The 20,089-nt window shown below is 35.0% G+C and overlaps 1 protein-coding gene across 1 annotated transcript in view; it reads left to right on the top strand.

Annotated features, from left to right (window-relative positions):
* The window catches only part of LOC111050522 (multidrug resistance-associated protein 4-like), a 148,826-nt gene that overhangs the window by 107,680 nt on the left and 21,057 nt on the right, over positions 1-20,089 (top strand). Inside the window, exons 11-15 of the mRNA XM_039440393.1 lie at positions 1,597-1,890; positions 6,511-6,804; positions 8,782-8,883; positions 11,395-11,532; positions 12,446-12,651. Coding sequence (XP_039296327.1) covers positions 1,597-1,890; positions 6,511-6,804; positions 8,782-8,883; positions 11,395-11,532; positions 12,446-12,651 — 1,034 coding nt within the window. The remainder of the gene's footprint in view (positions 1-1,596; positions 1,891-6,510; positions 6,805-8,781; positions 8,884-11,394; positions 11,533-12,445; positions 12,652-20,089) is intronic.

Genomic DNA, 20,089 nt, shown 5'->3' with positions numbered 1-20,089 from the left:
TAAAAAACGCTGGAAAACGCAGATTTTGGACGTATCTTTGATTTTTTTTTTCAAAACCGTTCTTAGTGCGCCTCTAAAGGGCCAACTGAACATAACTACCAAATTTGAACGTTTTTGGTCTGGTAGATTTTTAGTTCTGCAAGTGAGTAAGTGAGTGAGTTAGTCAGTCAGTCAGTGAGTGAGTGCCATTTCGCTTTTATATATATAGATTTAAATGTTCTGTCTAGGCTAATAACGCTAATAGTATTTTACTATTTTTGACCGAGCGAAGTGAGGTCTAAGATTCAAGTCGACGGTTTGGCATTTCTCTTAATGTTTAAATGTTTATTATGTTGCGCATTTACGACGAAACGCGGTAATATATTTTCTTGAAATTTGACAGGTATGTTCCTCTTTTAATTGTGCGTCGACGTATATACAAGGTTTTTGGAAATTTTGCATTTCAAGGATAATATAAAAGGAAAAAGGAGCCTCCTTCATACGCCAATATAAGCGTAAAAATCTGGTGTGGCGCACTCACACAACTTTACTTGCCGTTATGAAAATTGATCACCTGACGCTAGTGTAAGCGCGTATTTCGAGTCAAAGATCTGAGCCAGCTGGTGACAGGTCAATAACGCTGGATACACACGAGATCTGCTATCTCTTCATAGTGAATGATTTAATCGAATCAACAGTTGCAATCAGTTTGCAATTGAATAATTACATTTTTTCAAATTTCAAGCTTATTTTCAATTTTAGGGGAAAATGTTACTGGACATTAATTGAAGAGATGTTCATGCTCAATCGTTTCCACTAAAATTTTTTTGTTTAAATTATATCTGAGACCTGATTATTGGAAATCTAAAATCAAACTTTTCATAGATGGGGCGGAGCTCCTGAAATTTTTATAGATATGGGACTTGTGGCAGTTGATAAAGCTTATCAATAACTATTTAATGTATAAATTTGATCAAAATCGTTGGAGCCATTTTCGAGAAAATCGCAAAAAACCCTGCTTTTGACAACATTTTCGCCATTTTAGCCGCCATCTTGAATCGCATTTGATTGAAATTGTTCGTGTCGAATCCTTATAGTGTAAGGACCTTAAGTTCCAAATTTCAAGTCATTCCGTTAATTGGGAGATGAGATATCGAGTACACAGACGCACACACACACACACACACACACACACACACACACACACACACACACACACACACACACACACACACACACACACACACACACACACACACACACACACACAGATCAATACCCAAAAACTACTTTTTTGGACTCAGGGGACCTTAAAACGTATAGAAATTCAGAAATTTGGGTACCTTAATTTTTTTCGGAAAGCAATACTTTCCTTACCTATGGTGATAGGCTATAGAATATTATTCATCATAAATCAGCTGACAAGTGATTACACAGATGTGTGGAGAAGCCAGTCTATTGATGTATTTCCATAAGGACTATAGTTTCAATCAGGTACTTGTGGATGAGAATACTGCGTGAGGTCTACTGTTCACAGAACTACTAGTTTATTTGAATTTGTTTCAAATTGTTTTGACAGCAAAAAACGATTTAAAACTTTTGTTGTGTGTGTTGCAGTCGTCGCTGCTGTACGCGATCCTGCGCGAACTGCCGCTGTCGTCCGGTTCGCTGACTTTAAACGGCGGCCGACTGTCGTACGCGTCGCAGGAGCCGTGGCTGTTCGCGGGCAGTGTTCGCCAGAACATTCTGTTCGGCGAGCCGTACGATCGCGAACGCTACCGGGAGGTGACGCGCGTCTGCGCACTGCGACCCGACCTGGAAATGATGCCCTACGGCGACAGGACGGTGGTGGGCGACAGGGGTGTGTCGCTCAGTGGCGGCCAGCGCGCCAGGATCAATTTGGCCAGGTCAGTACAATGTGAATGTTCTGGGAACACAGTCAATTGTTCCATGTGGTAAATTGTTCCATCACGTGACTGGTGCAAAACTACTTATTCCCATGGAACGCCACTTCAAAACCATTGGTTCAAGCTTTTGGTGCGCACTTTTGAAATTAACTTTAACGAATGGGACATTTCTGCGGCTCATAGGTTACCGTATAGGAAAAACGCCAATATGCCGCCCTCAATTGTAGTCAATTTCACCTCAAGATTCACGAAGTCGAACTGGTTATCAGCGAGGCGATTCAAGGGTACGCTTACAGCTAACGAACTAAACAGCCACTTTCCTAATACTCCAGTTTATTTGAGCGAGCATCTCACTCCAGAGACACGATCACTCTTTAATGCAGCTAGACAACTAGTGAAGGACAAAAAACTAACTTCTGTTTGGACCAGAGACTGCAAAGTTATGGCTAAGGTTGCCGTAGGTCAACGTGCGATCCGGGTCCTTCATATGGAGCAAATCGCTGAGTTACGAGGAAACGACAACTCGAACTATATTGCGGATGACAACACCCAGACAACACCCATGGATAATCAACAAACATCCCATTAACTAGTCTATTTTCTGATATCAGAAAGTGATTGAAAATATAATTTTTGCTGAAGATAAAGTAATATATATAAATTTTTTTTTTCTTAGAATGCACTAATTATATTTTTATCATTAATACACTTTTAGGGCCACATTCATACGATGAGAGTCTTGCATGCGTTAACAATTTAAGTGTATAATGTGCATATACATATTTATTTTAGTTTTCAGTTTATTAATATACATATTAAATTAATTAAGTGGAACCGCTATTCAATATTAAACTAATTTTTCTACTAATTATCAAATGATTCAAAAGATTATATTTTTTTAGTAAAACTAATGATATTACACTATATAGGCTATTGTCCTGTGTCTACAGACACAAAGAAATCGTAACTTTTATTAACGTAGGCTCTCGAATCAATTTATTATTTTGACGGAAAATAGGAAATATTGTACTCTTTAATCTAAAATACTCCACAATTGATATTCTCTTACTTAAATCTGTCTCTATTAAAATAATTGTGTACTGAGCATACTGTAATGAGTAGATTAGAATACTACTGAAACGAAAGTGATTAACTGATCTTTTAGTGCAGAGATCTATCTGACAGTAGGCCTACGTATTTTTATCACAAACCTTGAATGACAAGTAACAGCAGTATTCTCAATAGTTGACAAGAAATCGTACGAAATCGACCCCCCTCAGCTTTGAAGAAAAAAAAATTATCGGAGATAAGATTAAATAATAGTTGCAATTCCATTCCATTCTCTCTAGTCACTCTTTCATTAGGCTACAGTTTTAAATGAAAAAAAAACACTTATCATCTAATCATTATAATATAATCACAATCGTAATGGTGATTGTAATATTGATTTATGAAATATAATTATAAAACATACATAGTTCCGATTATTTATTATACATAGTCTAATTATAATATTTGATAGGATAATCAAAGATTTTTAAATATAATCTTATTATTATATTATAATAAATCCTATAATTGAGATGAATAAATATAAAGCAATAATTAAGAGGTATATCTTTCTATATATATAATATTATATTATATATATTACATGAATATCTTTATACTAATGGAATCCTACCTTAGGTGTGAACTATTTATAATCGAAATTATAATGGCTGAAATATTACGTACTAACGTGAATAATGCATAGCTCCTTATAAGAAATAGGAGTATGCATCTTATATTATTTTAATTTGTATTTAAAAGTAATAAATAAAACTAAGTCTCTTTGCTTTAGAACAATGATATAGGATTAAGGATGGGTATTGGTGCATGGATGTGTCGGCACCGGTCATCGATATTCTTCTCAAATTCAAACAATATTAAATTCCATATAAGTTTGACATAATTACTATCAATTTTTATAACAATTTGAAAAATAAGCAAAGAATAATGATAATAAGATTATTCATGGATATTGCAGCGGTTTCCATATTTTATGTCATTTTCCATGAATTATCTATAACCCAGGAAAAATGATCCTATGTATTATTGACAAATGTACCTATCACAGATCGTTTTTAAGATGCGTTGTTCTCTTTAGCGTTGGTTAGATAAGAGGAGCATCGGTTTCCGGAGCGTCGATCTGTGTTTTGTCTATCGGTGCCCATCCTTCATAAGAATATCTTTGCACATTCTCTGAGCTTTCCACTTATCAATTATTATGCTATACTATGCTGAAATTTAAATTCTAATATCACAATCTTATCAATTAAAAATTCTGTTTACCACAGACTTATCAATTAAAAATCTTATTGAGAAACAACCTACTTTATTTTGAAACAAATTTGAGAAAATATTTGTTCAAATCTCGTTGAAATAGTTTCTTAATAGTGTAATCATTTATTTTTAAAACTTTTATTACATTTACTGGTATATTAATAGTTACTGTAGTATATTAGGTGCACTTGAGTATTCAATTGTGGTATCAATATAACTGAATCCAAGTAGCAGTTGAACTAAAATAAGTTTTCATTTATATTAGTATTCATTAGCCTAATGTTCCCCTAAGATGATATTTTATTTTCAATTAAAAGCATGTTCTGTCTCTCGCTAAATAACTGAGTTAGTCAGGCGGCTCGGCTTGTTACAACAATCGTTTGGTTGATAGTAGGTCTAATGAGCGATTTGATGGCGCCGATTGATGCGTCGCCGATCGAGTGCATAGAGTGTGCAGACATTAATAATTTTTCTTTCTACAATCCTACATTTAATTTTTCAAGGAATGGAGACTGTGCGGATTTCTCAGATGTGCGGATGAGTATTTTTCAAAGGTTGATTGGCAATCAATCAATAATTCTCTTTCTTTGCAGAACTGGGACTCAATTACTAGCGAAACGGACGTGAATGTGGCAACACGTCTGTTTACTGAAACTATCCAGAAAACTATAGAAACCAACACTAAAAGAATTCAGGTTACTGCAAAATATACAAAATTGAAGCCATGGATCAGCATTGGTCTAATTCAATCTATCAGGCACCGGGATAAATTAAAAAAGAAATTGAATAGACAACCCTTCTGTATCAGCTTGAAAAACGAATTTCTCCAATACAGGAATAGACTCCACTCTTTGATTAACTTGCAAAATACAATTATTATAAAAACAAAATAGATGAAGCCTCCCACAATCCAAAAAATTCTGGTCAACTGTAAATGAATATCTGGAAGACCTACTCAGAAAAATTCTTTCCCTATAAATGTGCTTATACAGGATGGGCAAGCCACAGGACAACATAGTGTTTCAGATGTTAGTAATGGCTTCAACAAATTCTTCTCCTCTGTGGGGAGGTGTTGGCTGATAGTATTACTCCCAGGGGTGAGCCAGCAGTAAACGATTCTTATCATGCTGTCGAGTCTCGGTTTGAGTTTCAATGTGTCACACAAGAAGAACTCAGGCAGGTGGTTGGCAGCATGAGAGGAAACAGCGCACCAGGCCATGACCGGATTCCTGCAAGAGTTATTAAAGAAAACGTGCTCTCACTCATACACCCTATTCACTATTTAATTAATTTGAGTTTACAAACAGGCAAATTTCCAGATGTACTCAAAATCTCCAAAGTTATCCCTATCTACAAATCTGGCCCAAAACCAATTACAGTAATTACCGTCCAATCTCTCTTCTGGCTATAATTTCAAAAATACTAGAAAGATGTGTGAAAAACCAATTAATGCAATATTTGACCGAGAATAATATTTTATCAACATCACAATATGGTTTCCAAAAATCAAAAAATTGTTCAGACGCGTTTTTTGACCTATCTAAACATATTATTGGAAATCTAAAATCAAACTTTTCATAGATGGGGCGGAGCTCCTGAAATTTTTATAGATATGGGACTTGTGGCAGTTGATAAAGCTTATCAATAACTATTTAATGTATAAATTTGATCAAAATCGTTGGAGCCATTTTCGAGAAAATCGTAAAAAACCCTGCTTTTGACAACATTTTCGCCATTTTAGCCGCCATCTTGAATCGCAATTGATTGAAATTGTTCGTGTCGAATCCTTATAGTGTAAGGACCTTAAGTTCCAAATTTCAAGTCATTCCGTTAATTGGGAGATGAGATATCGAGTACACAGACGCACACACACACACACACACACACACACACACACACACCACACACACACACACCACACACACACACACAACACACACACACACACACACAGATCAATACCCAAAAACTACTTTTTGGACTCAGGGGACCTTAAAACGTATAGAAATTCAGAAATTTGGGTACCTTAATTTTTTTCGGAAAGCAATACTTTCCTTACCTATGGTGATAGGCTATAGAATATTATTCATCATAAATCAGCTGACAAGTGATTACACAGATGTGTGGAGAAGCCAGTCTATTGATGTATTTCCATAAGGACTATAGTTTCAATCAGGTACTTGTGGATGAGAATACTGCGTGAGGTCTACTGTTCACAGAACTACTAGTTTATTTGAATTTGTTTCAAATTGTTTTGACAGCAAAAAACGATTTAAAACTTTTGTTGTGTGTGTTGCAGTCGTCGCTGCTGTACGCGATCCTGCGCGAACTGCCGCTGTCGTCCGGTTCGCTGACTTTAAACGGCGGCCGACTGTCGTACGCGTCACAGGAGCCGTGGCTGTTCGCGGGCAGTGTTCGCCAGAACATTCTGTTCGGCGAGCCGTACGATCGCGAACGCTACCGGGAGGTGACGCGCGTCTGCGCACTGCGACCCGACCTGGAAATGATGCCCTACGGCGACAGGACGGTGGTGGGCGACAGGGGTGTGTCGCTCAGTGGCGGCCAGCGCGCCAGGATCAATTTGGCCAGGTCAGTACAATGTGAATGTTCTGGGAACACAGTCAATTGTTCCATGTGGTAAATTGTTCCATCACGTGACTGGTGGAAAAGGTTGATTACGGAGTTGTTCAGGGAAGTACTCTAGGGCCTCTACTCTTTTTGATCTATGTCAATAACCTACCGCTGCTGAACATCAGCAGTAAACTTTTTTTATTTGCTGATGACACAGCGGTGGCTTCTACAGGTAGGCAGTGGGATGAGGCGTTCAAAATGCAACAACCGACCTAGCTATGATAAAAAGCTGGTTCGACCATAACTGTTTGACCATAAATACGAGCAAGTCCATGTACATGCCTATTGTAACCCGTGGTCAGCAAGATCCAGGCCCCAGAGTCATGAAACTTCACTCATGTGGAGACCCAACTTCTACCGTGTGCAACTGTGAAATCTTAGAAAGAGTAGACCAATACAAGTATCTGGGCATAGTAATTAATTACAACTTAAATTGGAGTCCACACATACAGTTTATAAAGCAGAGGCTCCGAAGATTGCTGTATGCTTTCAATCAACTGAGCCAGGTACTGAGCTTGCAACATTGTAAGACTGTCTATTATGCTTTCGTTCAGTCTATCATACAGTACGGTATTCTCATCTGGGGAGGACTGTCACCTTCTCTCCTGGAGCCGCTTGCGGTGTCGCAAAGACAAATAATTAAAACAGCCCTGAACAAACAATACCGATACCCAACTATACAACTATTTTCAGAATTTCCTGTTTTAAACATAAGGCAATTGTATATAAAATCTCTATCAATTTACCTTAAGAACAATAGTCATAATATTTTGCCAGAAATTCTCCATACCTATCCTACTCGGTATAGATTGAATTATGGATTTGCGACGCCGCAGGTGGTTCACGGAGTGGAGCTGAAAACACCATTCTACCTGGCTCAGATGGTATATCGTAATCTGCCTGCAGAGATGAGAGACTTCGAATGCAGTATTGCTGTTTACAAGCGTAAGGTCGAGAGGTGGCTCTACTGCCTGGGGTGGGAAATGTCTGAAAGCCTGCTTCATTCTGTTTATATGCACTAAAACCTATCCTTTATTTTTCTTCTTTTTTCTTTAGCTCAGTTTGGTCAATTTTTGCTATCCTACTCCTTTTATATTTTTAAAAATTTTACAAGGAAAATCGCTCTCATAAAGATGAGTCCTGTGAGTCCGCTGGTCTCTTTTCCTTTTTTGAAATATGTCTTACTTTAGTTAAGTTATAAGTCTAGTTATAATGATTTAATTTTCCCATTTTCTCCCATATGGATCTGAGAAGTCCCGTTTTTTTCTTTAATTAATAGTTTCATATGTCGCTGCTCTGTTCTCTACAATCAATCAGACTTGTGTTGTTCCAGACTTGTGTTTTCATATTCCTTTCATTATATTGATAATAATTGGCTACCGAGAACTCACCCCTACACACAGACGTGTGTTGTAGACGAGTCTTGTAGAGGTATTCCAGTAACCAATTTTCAAGTGTCATATTTTTTGTAACTGTGCATTTTGGAATAATAAAGAATTTGATTTGATTTGATTTGAATTTTAATCATCATTTAATGAACCAATCAGGGAAGGCTTTTTCGTAAAGACGTCTTCTCTTATTGGTTCTTGTGCAATTTAATCACGATTAAAATTTAACAGGCTTTTGTATAACCGGGGCTAAGTAACAATACTATGAAAAAGTTGAATGTTTGCTGATTGCTTCTGACTCGAGCTCATGAAAAAAATGAATTATGACATGAATAAATATATTGATAAATTAATGATTCATTAATAAAAAATAAATTAATAGTTATGGTTTTATAAAAACTAAAAAGAGGGTTATAGTAATTTCAATAATATTTCAACAATAATCTATTGCGAATCATTAAAATGTCTAGCTCAATTTATTTGCTGAAGTCAGGTGAAATTTGCTAGAGGTGAATTGAAAATAGAGAATTGAAATTTAGCTAAAGATTAAATTTATGTTTTTTCCAGGTTACTTGAAAAACAAAACACGGATTTTGGTGACTCATCAGCTTCAGTATTTGAACAATCTTGAGCTCATTATTATGTTGGATAATGTAAGTAATTCTTGAAACATTAAATGCAATCAATTTATTCATTTGTCCATTAATGAATATTCATAAAAGTATACGTGTGATGTAATAAATACTTGCAATTTTATGATCTTAGTTCTCCATCTTTCAAATCTGCTATTTTTCTCTCTATCCGTACTATTTGAACTAAACTTGATTAATGACAACTTTAATTTCCTTATTCCTTTCATATTTTCCACTTCCCTTCTATCCATTCCAACCTGCTATCAGACCTGTGCAATGTGAATTCCACAATAATTATTTTATATATCCTAGTTTTGGTAGTGTTAATGGTTATGATATAGAATAGAATAGATGTTTATTTCATCAAAACAATTTCAAAATACAATAATTACACTTTTTATCAATTGAATGACAATAGAAAGTAACATACAATAATTAAAATATTTTTATTATGGCAATACTATGATAGAAGTATCTGTAAACAGATATTCTTAGATAGGCATAAACCCTTTTCTAAGAGTGGACGGTAACTTTTCGAACTCCATAAATTTATGTAGATTCAACACGATATTTTAAAAAGGAATAGTGCAAGCTAAGCTCAGTTTTCCTCTTTCAGATTATGATATTTATTATATACTAGCTGGCCCGACGAACTTCGTACCGCCAAATAGTTAATGCATCTCATGACAAACTTTAGCGGGATGCATACCTGAGGATGCACGATGCGGCATTCAGTCGCTTCTTTCTAATTGGTGTGAATGGGAAAACTCACACACACTGAATCAGGTATGGCGTGGAACGGTATATCCATTAGATCAACACTTTGTATCATCAAGCGTCGCACCTCAGCGTCCTCAGGTGTGCTTAGCCTTAGCTTAATCTGATGCACTATATTTTTATGAAAATTACCCAACAATCAATATTTACATATATCTCAATATGGACTTCCTATGTGCTCAGTTAGTTGTGCAGCAGTTTGTATTTTTAGATATTGTTGAATGCAGCTTGCTGGGAAATTGAATGTTATATCTCCTTGCTGTTGATTATATCCCGTGCGTATTGTAAATTTACAGCATTTCGAGCTCTATGACCCAAGTTTGGACGTTCGTTCGTACCGCGGCATTATTATTAGAATTAAAATTGTGTGAATCAGTAAAAATAAAATAGAAAAAATCTGGTGTTATTGCCGTTATCGTGCCTTGCCGTTATGAGAATTGATCACCTGACGCTAGTGTAAACGCGCATCTCAAGTCAAAGATCTGAGCCAGCTGGTGACAGGTCAATAACGCTGGCTACACACGAGATCTGCTATCTCTTCATAGTGAATGATTTAATAGAATCAACAGTTGCCAACAGTTTGCAATTGAATAATTACATTTTCTCAAATTTCAAGCTTATTTTCAATTTTAGGTGAAAATGTTAGGTACTAGACATTAATTGTAGAGATTTCCATGCTCAATCTTTTCCACTCGAAATTTCGTTTAAATTATAACTGAGACTTTACCGGGAATTTATCAGCTACACTAATGTTGAATAACCTACAGTAATAATAAAGTTCTATTTCTGAATTAACAAATAATTCTAAACAACATAAAGGTTGAATAAATTCATAAAAGTTTTAAAATAAAGTTTTTTTGAGAATAATAAATGTAATTTGTAAAGTTGTATTCTTTATTAGTGAGATTGGCAATTGATGCGTCGCCCGAAACCTTCAGGCGTTTCTCTCAAGAAAAGATGGCTGCTGGCTAGGGTAGAATTGTTTAAGTCCTCTTGAAATTTTTCTATATAAGTGAGGTTTAAAATGTTTTAATTGAGATCTGGATAATTTTATTATGTTCTCAATTTTTGTTGAATGTTTTGTGTAATTTTGGAAGCCTGTAGCCAAATAAATGAGTTCAATATGAAGAGATAAGTATTTTATCTTGTAAGAATTTTCTGTTTAAGTATCAAATGGTTTTCTTCAGTAAATTTTTGTTCTAAATTGCCCAAGTTTTATGAAAATTATAATTTGATTTGCTCTGAACTGGATTTCTTATTCATAGGCATTAAATCCATTCATGATTTATCAAGATGTTAGTATAATTGTAACCGATGACTTTCCTTAGGTGATAGGTGAAAAACTATCAAACCTATTTGGATAAAATTGGTAGCATGGTAATTTGAAATATAAATTAATTATTTATTGATAAAGAATTTAATCTTCATATCATTAAAAGATTCGCCAGTTTCTTACTTTGAATATTGCATTGAATAGTAAGCTTTATTTTAGTAAATATGAGTATGCAATCCAGCATTTATATTATAATCTGAATACAATTTATTCATTGTATTCATGTAATTTGTAAGATATATTCTTAGTGTATATAATTCAATGTTTAAGCCAGCATATAGTGTTAGTAAGTATGAATTAGTGTATAAGCCAGCATACGAGTATATTTTAATCTGAATATAAATAAAGGAATCCAATTTAATACTATTAAATTGAAACTAATACTAATTAATACTAATTTAATTGAATCGATTAATTTACAGGGGAACATATTAGCGCAAGGCAACTACAAACACATTCAGTCATCAGGAAAAGATTTGGCCAATCTGATGGCAAAACATACGGAGAGTGATGACTCTGATCCTAGCAGTAGTCACGTTCAGAGACGGTCCTCAGTCCAGGTTAGTTAAACTATCTATTTTACATTGAATATATACAAAGCATATGAATGGTTGGGAAAGGGTCAACACCCTCGGCCAAATCAGTCCCTATCCCGAGGTTTTTTATTAATAGTCCAAGAATATAGGTTACTTTTTGTAACTGAATAAATTTTTAGTCTAATATATTCTATTGAATAAAGAATGAACAAAATAGATGAACAATTAGATCATTTCCATCATTTAAAAAGATAGTATATTTCTTCTGTAAGTCCAAAAAAAGTTCAGTGTCAAAAAATTGGTTTAAACTTCACTCTTGGATTGCAGAGGGTTTTAATACCTTTCAAACAATGGAAAAGCTCAATAGAGTTTATATTTTACTAATTCACAACATGTTCTGGCTCATTAGAGTTAAATTCAAGTGCTAACAAGATAAGGCAGGGTTAAATATAATATGAAAAGGATACTTGGTTATTTCATTTTATTTATTGAACGGTTTGTAGTATCCCTATAAGTGAAATTTCTATTTTAAATTATTTATCTATAGTAAAATTTAAATAAAAACAGTATACATCATTATATATTTTGAAATCCATCTAGCTGTTAGCTATTTGAGGAATATTAAAAGAAAAATACATTCAAAGTTATTAGGCTGCAATATTTTTCTAATAACGTAAAGCGCAAAACTCATGAATAATTGAATATTTTTTGATATTTAGAGCATCCACCTCCTATTGAAGGGATATACGGACTTGTCAATCAAAGTTGAGTCATCTTACTTTTCAATTTAATAAAAGCATTGAAGGATGACTGATTAATAATAACTTTTACCATTATTTTATAAGTTGAAAAGTTTATAAAACATGAGTTACTCGGATGTAATCCTTTGTTTCAATTCCACTGAATATTTTATCAACTTCTGACTAAATTTTGTCAGAGTATCGCATCGTCGCTGGACGACTCGAAAATGCAAGAAGAGCCGCCCGAAACAAAGGAGACTCACAGCGTCGGTACAGTGAGTGGAAGGGTGTACAAGAGCTACATCTCTGCCAGCGGAAACTTCTTCATGGTCATTTACTGTCTGCTGCTCTGCATTCTCACACAACTGTTTGGATCTGGAGGCGATTTCTGGATTACTTACTGGTCAGTTTTGTTGGTTGTTTTCGTTTATTATCATCATTCTATGGTAAAACTTGCAGCATTTGTTCATAAATGTTGATAAAAAATAATAACATTAACCAGCTACCCATTCAACTAATACTGCTTACTTCCTCATCTAAAACGTACATTAATTATTCTTACTGATCTGTTGATTATTTATCATGTTCGAATCACTTCAAACTGTAACAGTGGTTGAGTTGGATACATTGTTGTTATTTTATAAGTGTTACTGAAAGTTTAAACTGTCGGTCCCGGCTGAAGTATGGACAGTCTTGAGGCCCATTGACGGCTTAAATGATGTATTTAGGGGATGTGGGACCGGGTATCCCGCAAGGGACTCCCTACCAACGAAAGCCATACAAGTTTACTTTTTTTACCAATTATTAACCAAGTAAGCAATTATTATTGCTTAAATCCGTTAGGTTCTGGAGGGGATTATTGAATTACGGTACTTAAAATTATAAAATTCTACTCACTGGTCAGTTTTAATTAGTATTCTTCCACAGTTATCCTAATTGATCTGTTGAATCATAGAGGGATTCACTTCTTGAGGTTGATGCCAATATATAAAGACAAATTTAGTTGAACAGTATTAAAGGTATAAAATACCTTTCCTTTAAATTCTATGAAGCAAAAAAATTCTGAGTCAAAATCAGCTGAAAATGGTATACTTTGCTCTGGTTTAATCTTTAATTCAATATGGGATAACCGTGTGGGGGTTAAGGTCTGTAAAGGTGCGTACAAATTTACGCGCCTCGAAGCAATTCACTTTTCATCAGCTGATTATATCTGTATTTGTACAGAAACGGTAAGATACATATATAAAAAGCTTGGCATCAGCTAATTAGAAGTGAATTGCTCGTGTTCGCTATGATAAAAGTCCCCTAGGTCCAAAATAGTCATTGATAAGCTCTATCAACTGCCACAAGTCCCATATCTGTAAACATGATATGGAGCTCCGCCCCATCTATGCAAAGTTTGATTTTAGATTCCCAATTATCAGGCTTCAGATAGAATTTAATCAGAAAATTCTAAGTGGAAAAGATTGAGCATGGAAATCTGTACAATTATTAATGTCCAGTAACATTTTCACCTAAAATTGAAAATAAGCTTGAAATTTGAGAAAATGTGATTATCCAATTGCAAACTGTTGGCAACTGTTGATTCTATTGAAAAATTCACTATGAACAGATAGCAGACCTCGTATGTATCCAGCGTTATTGTCCTGTCACCAGCTGGCTCAGATCTTTGTTTATAAGTAGACTTGAGATGCGCGTGAACACTAGCGTCAGGTGATCAATTTTCATAACGGCAAGGAAAGTTGTGTGAGTGTGCCACACCAGATTTTTGTTAATATGTATCAAAGTTGTATGTGTGCATGTGTGAAATAGGTAAATTGAAATTAGTCAGCTATCCTAAAAAAGTATGTGTATGAAATTTGGATTCAAACATGGTGCCTTTGAGCCAGTGATAAGCATTGGTGGTGATTCTATTGTTGAAAATGTGTCAGAGATTAACCTGCTTGGATTGATTGTTGACAAGGACCATTGGCTGCACTTTAGTATATGGGCCGCTGAATCGAGCATTGAGACCTACATAGATCGATAGAGGAGATCAAGACGAGATCAACCATGTAGGCTATAACATTGTTGTCGAATTCCAAGGATTAGCTGAAAAAACATGGCGGAAAGTTCAAAATTTTTATATCAATTTTTATTATTTATTATTCTTTTATGGCTACAATATGTTTTAAACTAGTGCAATCTTATGTAAAATTTGACAAGGAATCCAATGAAACTAATTTCAGGTTCGTAACTTCAGTACCGTAGTTCTTGAGATATTGCAAAAAATGTGCGAAAAAGTGCAAATTTTTGGTTTAAAAGAGGTGAACCTGTTTTCATGGTGATTGATAGGTATTTTAAACAATTGGATTCAGTAGAATGATGAATTCTAAAGAAAAAATGTCCAGTCACTTGATTGCCTGAACTCAAAATTGTTCGAGATATTTGGGCAAATAAAAATATTGCAACTCCATTTTTTGCTACCTAGGAAGAACTTAGGTTAGAAAATGTTATAAAATGTTGTTGAACACGAATAAAATACTTTTATGCTTACATATTAGTTTAATCATTCATAAAGAAAACTGCAATACATGACACTTTCGTTTAGGTTGCATCTCGAGCGAGAGCGTGAAAATAATAATAAAAGCTCGAGAATCGATCCTTTACACATACTCGATATATCGACAGTCACACACATCGATAGTCAATAATTCAATCTGTAACACTCCCCCTCGGTTGATAGTTTATCAACACAAACAAAAACAGACATAACCAAAATCAATTCATCAGTCATCAGTATTATAGTAGGCTATTACATCGAAAATCAAATTTATAATAAACTAGCAATCGAAAACACTAGAAAATAGCAAAAAGCTAGAAATCAATATACCCTATTACAATCATGATTACTAGAAAAAATACTTCATTATGCACAACAGGCATGATTCAAAGTCCATTCAATACGATATTCCTCAGCTTGACAAATCTATCCTTGCACAAAGGTTTCGTTAGAATATCTGCTGCATTATTATTTGAGTCCACGTATTCAACATCAATTACTTCTTTCTCATATAATTCTTTTATGAAATGCATCTTAATGTCTATATGTTTTGCGCGCTTAGAGTTTTCAAAAGTTTTTATCAAAGAAATAGCGCTACAGTTGTCAACCTTAATTATACATTTTTTATCGTAAGACTTATTGAATTCAGATAACACTCCCTTTACATTGATTAGCTCTTGTGCTGCAGCTGAGGCTGCACAATACTCAGCCTTCATAGTGGACAAGGCTACGCTAGTCTGTTTCTTAGAAAACCATGCAATAGGATTTAAATCGTCAAAAGCTACAAATCCACTAACACTTTTTCTCGAAATATTGTCACCTGCCCAATCTGCGTCTGAATAACAAGTTATTTTCATGTCTCCCTTCTTAAATTCTAATCCCATGTTTTTTGTACAAATTAAATATTTTAATACTCTTTTGGCTGCTTGCCATGTTTGAGTTGTTGGTTTGTCCAACACCCTACTCAATAAACCCACAGAATATGATAAATCAGGTCTTGTCATTACCGAGATATACATTAGGCTACATACCAGTCGCCTGTATGGTACATCAATGATATCTAGAGACTCATCAATTTTAAAACCTACCTCCATTGGTGTAGTTACACTTCGGCAATTTTGCATATTAAATTCATTCATCAACTTTTCAATTATCTTGTTTTGTTCTAGAATTAAACTATCATTTGTCCTACAAAAATTCATACCCAAGAAATTGTTAGCTTCCCCAAATTCTTTAATCTTAAAATTATCATACAAGACAGAAATCAACTTCTCTACCCTTTCTGATTTTCCCGTAATTAAAGCATCATCTACAAATAGTAATAAATAGACTTCATTGGAATAATACAAACAATAATCATGTTGTGATCTCTTGAACCCATTTTTCAACATTACCTCATTAAATGTCTCGTTCCAACACCTTGGAGCACTTTTCAAACCATATAATGCACGATTCAGTTTTAATATTTCACTAGAACAGTCAAGTCCCTTTGGTTTTTTAATGTACACTTCCTCATTTAGATTACCGTTTAGAAAAGCAGTTGGAACGTCTACTTGCCTTAGTGTCCAGTCGTTTTTAACAGCTTGAGACAGGAGCACTCTCAAAGTTGTCATTCTGCACACTGGAGCATACAGGTACCTGGTAGATTCTTCTTCCTTCTGCTGAAAACCCCTGGCAACCAGTCGTGCCTTCTTGGTGCCGTCTTCCTTCAATCTGAATACCCACTTGGTATCAATGGCGACTTTTCCTTCAGGTAGTTGGGCTGCAGACCACGTACCGAATGATTTATGAGAGTCCAGTTCACTGTTGATAGCTTTGTTCCAATCAGGACATTTTACTGCTTCTTCATAAGTACTGGGTTCAGTTGTCTGTGTCAGGAAACAGAATGCAGAATATAACTCATAGTCGTGAAGATAATTTGGTTTTTTGATTATTCTGCCAGATCTTGTAGAGATTTCTTCTTCTTCTTGATTCTGTACGTTGTCATCTTCTTGATTTTGTACGTTGTCATCTTCTTGATTTTGTATAGTTTCGTTTTGTTTTTCTTCATCTTTGACTAATTCATGTTCATGTTGGTTGTCACTAGTTTCATCAATTTTTCTCAAACCACATTTTTCTTTATAATCAAATTTACTCTCATCAAATCTTACATCTCTTGATCTGATTACTTTGCTCTCTTGTGGCAGCCAAAGTCTGTATCCACCTCCACAATACCCTATCATGACTGCAGGTTTCGCTCTTGAATCTAATTTGTTTGATTTAGGCAATACTGTGTACCAGGCTCTACATCCAAAAATTCTCAATTTTGAAATATCTTGGCTTCCATTTTAGAGAAGTGAAGGCGTTTCACCCCTTTTCAATGATGAAGATGGACTTCTATTCAGTTCATAAGCACTACATCTTATTGCTTCACCCCACAAAAATTTCGGCACACCTGATTCAATCAATTTTGTTCTAGTCATGTTCATCAATGTCCGGTTCATTCATTCAGATTTACCATTACTTTGAAAACTATAACTCATTGTATATTCCAATTTTATTCCTTTAGATGTTGCATAACGTTTGAATACAGTTGAAGTAAATTCGCCACCATTATCCATTCTTATTCTTTTCACAAAAACTCCATGTTGTCGTTCCAATTCAGTTACATATTCAATCAAATTATTTTCTGCCTCATTTTTAGTTTTCAAAAGGCGAACTACTACGAAACTTGAATGATTATCTATAATTACCTGAAAGTATTTCTCACCATTTTGTGTTGCAGGATTTATCGGTCCAGAAATATCGGAATGAATCAATTCACCAATTCCTTTTGTTGATTTATTTTTCTCATAAAGCGGTTGTCGAGTAGATTTTGCTTCAATACACACCTCACACATTTCAATTTTGAATGGGAGTCCTAGCTGACGCAAACTTTCATTGTTCAAATGTCCTAAACGACGATGCCACAGATTTTCCACTTTAACTTTTTCTACACCAGTAGATTGAATAGTCATGCATTTTGATTCATTATTCTTCACAATACTAGCCTTCAACACATACAACCCTTTCACATAGTCACAATAAATTTTGTAGTTAAGTCCGGTAATTGTCATGCATTCTTTATTGAAAGTTACATTTGAGCCTTTAGAAACTATTTTATTTAATGCTAATAAGTTATGTTGCAGTCCAGGAACAATTAACGCTTCTATCTCAATAACTCTTTCTTGACACTCAATTTTTAACTTGCCTTTTTCGGTTGCTCTCATAATCTCACCATTTGCTACGTATATATTCACAGGTTTGTCAATTTTGTTCACTTCAAACATATCATTTTTCAAACTTTCTTTCAGCATATTATCGCTTGCACCAGAATCGATAATAAACTCTTCATTACAATAAATGCTTTTGTCTTTACAGGCTACAAAAGAAATTCCAGTTTCATCAGTTTCTTGTGCATAATTTGAGATCGTTTTTCCTCCTCTGTTGTTGAAATTTCTTTTACCGCGACCACGAAATTTACCTCTTCTTCCACGAAACATCTTGTTGGGACACTGAGCAATAAAGTGATTTTTATCACCACAGCCAAAGCAACAGTTATTATTTCCATTTCCGCTATTAGACGCACTGAAGCTTACTTCATTTCCACTTTTAAAAGTCTGTTTTGATTTCAATTTAATCTCTTCGTCCAGAAGTCTGGCTTTTACAAAATCAAATTTTACATCTGGTTGAATCTCTAGCGCTGTAATCACCGTTTCATATTCCTTGCCTAGTGTAAGTAAAAGATGACATACTTTATCTGATTCGTCCATCTTCGATCCCAAATCCTCCAATTCACGTGTGATGGTATCAAACTTTAGAAAGTGATCTTCCAAAGAGTCTTTATTACTGCATTTCAGATTGATCAATTTTCTCCATAATGAGAGTTTTCCAAACGCACTTGTTCTTACAAAAATCGACTGTAGAGCATCTAACATTTCCTTCACAGTTTTCGAATCCTTTATGATATCCAGGTGTTTATCACTTACTCCTTGAATAAGAATTGCTTTTGCTTTCGCATCTTTCACTAGAAAGTCCTTCTTCTTGTCGTCATCTGGTGTTTCACAGTCCAATACACTAACCAATTGCTCTTTCTCTAGAAGTGACCGAATTCTAAACTTCCAATTATTAAAGTTTGTTCCGGTTAATAATGGCACAGTAATATTCACACCCGACATTTTTAAAATACGATATTACACAGTTTACTGATGTAACAAACACGATAAAACCGATTCGCGATTTAGGTTAAACACGTTTCGCTTTTTTACTTTCAACTTCATAACTTTACTAAATTCACTCGTAGCTTCGATTACTAATTTACTGGACCCATAACCTGTTATAAAATGTTGTTGAACACGAATAAAATACTTTTATGCTTACATATTAGTTTAATCATTCATAAAGAAAACTGCAATACATGACACTTTCGTTTAGGTTGCATCTCGAGCGAGAGCGTGAAAATAATAATAAAAGCTCGAGAATCGATCCTTTACACATACTCGATATATCGATAGTCACACACATCGATAGTCAATAATTCAATCTGTAACAGAAAAAGCTTAGGTTAGGAGGAGCTTGGATCAGAAAAATATTAGGTTAGGGGAAGCTTAGGTTAGGAAAAGCTTAGATTGGGGAAAGCTTAGGTTAGGAGAAGCTAGGGTCAGGAAAAGCTTAGGTTAGGGAAATCTTAGTTTAGGAAAAGCTTATATTAGGAAAAAAGCTTAGGTTGGGAAAAGCTTAGATTAGGAAAAGCTGAGGTTGGGAAATAGCTAAGGTTGGGAAAAGCTTAGGTTAGGGGGAGCTGGGTCTGAGAAAAGCTTAGGTCAGGGAAAGCTTGGGTTAGGAAAACTTGCTTTAGAAAGAGATCAACTTAGGAAAAACTCAGGTTACGAAAAAGGTTAGGTTGGGAAAAGCTCAGGTTAGGAAAAAGCATAGGTTAGGAAAATGCTAAGGCTAGGAAAAGCTTAGGTTAGGGGAAGCTGGGTCTGGGGAAAGCTGAGTTAGGAGAAGTTTGGATTAGAAAAAGCTTAAGTTAGGAGAAGCTTAGGTTAGGGGAAGCTGGTTCTAAGAAAAGCTTAGGTTGGGCAAAACTTGGGTTAGGAAACTGTAGATAAGGAAAAGCTTAGGTTAGGAAAAAAGTTGAGGTTGGGAAAAGCTTTGGTTAGGAGAAGCTTGGGTTAGGTAAAGCTTAGGTTAGGGTAAGCTGGGTTTGGGAAAAGCTTAGGTTGGGGAAAGCTTGGGTTAGGAAAAGCTTAGATTAGAAAAAGTTTAGGTTAGGAAA

The sequence above is a fragment of the Nilaparvata lugens genome, chromosome 13, assembly GCF_014356525.2.
Source record: "Nilaparvata lugens isolate BPH chromosome 13, ASM1435652v1, whole genome shotgun sequence".
Classification (NCBI taxonomy): domain Eukaryota; kingdom Metazoa; phylum Arthropoda; class Insecta; order Hemiptera; family Delphacidae; genus Nilaparvata; species Nilaparvata lugens.
This window is presented reverse-complemented; position numbering and strand designations above follow the sequence as displayed.